Source organism: Echinops telfairi, unplaced genomic scaffold, assembly GCF_000313985.2.
Source record: "Echinops telfairi isolate 266 unplaced genomic scaffold, ASM31398v2 ScPeMD7_7470;HRSCAF=8508, whole genome shotgun sequence".
In the NCBI taxonomy this organism is placed as follows: domain Eukaryota; kingdom Metazoa; phylum Chordata; class Mammalia; order Afrosoricida; family Tenrecidae; genus Echinops; species Echinops telfairi.
The window spans coordinates 488,180-490,300 of record NW_022111374.1 but is presented as its reverse complement, the minus strand read 5'-3'; the positions used below and the strand labels follow the sequence as shown (position 1 = coordinate 490,300).

General features: G+C 46.6%; 1 protein-coding gene across 1 annotated transcript in view; it reads right to left on the bottom strand.

Moving 5' to 3' along the window:
• Positions 1–275, bottom strand: part of LOC115873964 (PRAME family member 8-like) — a 5,622-nt gene extending 5,347 nt beyond the window's left edge. Inside the window, 1 exon segment of the mRNA XM_030889011.1 lies at positions 20–275. Within this exon segment, the coding sequence (XP_030744871.1) occupies positions 20–275 (256 nt within the window).
• Between the last annotated feature and the right edge of the window lie 1,846 nt (positions 276–2,121).

Below are 2,121 nucleotides of genomic sequence, written 5' to 3'. Positions count from 1 at the left end.
GAAAGCAGGTTATCAAAACCATCCAGGGCAGCCTTTAAGATGTCCTGGTGAGAATGCCAAGACTCCATGAGAGCCCCTAGTGGGAGCTGGAGGAAAGGCCAGGACCGCACCATGGCTTTCACTGTCTCTCTGTGTCCCCCGGTGACAGCGGCCATGAACAAGGGGGGGAAGAGTTGTGTGGGCAGCCACTCGAGTGCAGCAATGGCCGAGGTCTTGTCCTGCAACACGCTCTGGATGGCAAGGTCCAGGAGCCTGGGTGGGTTCCTGCTGCTCATGCTGATCAATCTGCTCCAAAGGGAGTCCTGACCTGTGAACGAAAAGAGGAGTCTGCTCAGACTTCTGGGACAGCCACCCTGGTTGTGCCAGCACTTTAAAATCTGGAACCTGCCCCCCTTAGCTCCTCAGAGGGAAGCTTTCTGGCTAGGACACTCCTGTGGTCAACTCACAGTGGTAGAGGCTGGCAAGATTTTAAACTGGATACTTTCTCAGACTGACGTGGGTCCTGAAGTTGTAGACTCCAAACAGGCAGGGCCGATGGTGGGCAGTGACTTCCGCAGCTGGGGAGGTGCATAAATCAAAGATCAGTAGGAAATATGGTGGTTGCACCTCCAGTACTGGACTGTCCATCAAGGAGACACCCAGTCAAACCGCGCTGCTCCCAGGACTGCCTGTAGGAGGGTGGGGGTACTCCACTCTCCAATGCACCCTACCTGCACGCAAGATGATCTACTTCATTGTTCCAGGATCTCAAGGGATTTAATGAAGTGTTTATTGGTGGTTATTTTTTAGGGGGGGGGTTGCATTTCAATGTTATGTTTACCCTCCCGAAAAGGAAATGTTCAGACCTAACCCCCAACATAAAGGAGATTTTGGGGAGCTGGTTATCTGCAGGCCAATATAAAGCTGAGACCATGAAGCTGAAGAAATGAATCCAATACACAAGAGTTCAAATATAACCTGAGACACATCCGCATGAATGTCAAGACCCTCTCAAGAGCAGATATGATTATTGAACACTAACTACCGGAAACTGGACCAGCTGTGGAATGACATCATAGTATCACTATGAAGAGAGCAACATCATTCACAAGGCAGAACAGGGAGAATGACCAAGGTGGACATCAAAGAGACTCTGAATTTTGCCACTGGGAGAATCGTAGCTAAAGCAAATGGAAGAAATGATGAAAGAAAGAGCTGAACAGAACATTTCAAAGACAAATTGAAGTATTAAAGTGAAACATGCTGCCCGGGGGGAAATCATCAAAGTTATAAGAGTGAAAAGAAAGAGCATGTCATTCTCTAGGTGTGGTGGAGAAAAGAGAGGTGGGAATAGGCTTGCACCCCAAGAAAGCTTTGCCTGACATGATCCAATGAAAATTATAAAGAGAACGGTTAATATAGAGTCTGTCTTCCTTAAAATCTCTTCTTTTGGGGGACACGGTGTTGGGGGCCCCCCGTGACAGTTTGAAGACTAAGGTTTAAACTTGCTCTTCAGACATGAGCATTTTGGCAGAAGTTTTGTGGGTTCAAATAGATGACAGCCATGATCGTGCCTTGATGATTTAGAAGAATCTTTATTCGGTTATCACCTAAAGGTGACTCTTTGGTTGCAGTCCCAAGTGGACATCTCAGTCCATCTTTAAAGGCAAAAAACCCATAAGTCTAAGACTCAATCAACAGTGAATAGATTCACAAAGCAAAATGAATGTTATTCTATAGTTAGTGAGCCTTACAGGGTACAGCATTGATATAACATCCTGGTTCATAAAATAAAAGTAGCAATATCCTGGTTACAACTTCGAAAGGAACATTATTGATAACAATGTTCTGATCTGGAGAACATAAGCCGCACTTTAAAACCGATCGCTGTCCGTCCCCCACCCCCACCCCGGAACCATCGGACCAGTTGCTTTCTCCTGCGCATTGTTCATCCAGCCAATCTCTTCTGGATCGACCTGCAGAGAGAATACTATTCACCACAAAACAAGGCATAGAAGACAAAGCGACAAAAGAAAACAACGATGACAACAGAAGGGTCGTGGGGAGGAGGCGAGCCAGTCAGGGTGCAGGGTAGCAATGATGTAACATACAACTTTCCTCTAGTTCCTAAATGCTTCCTCC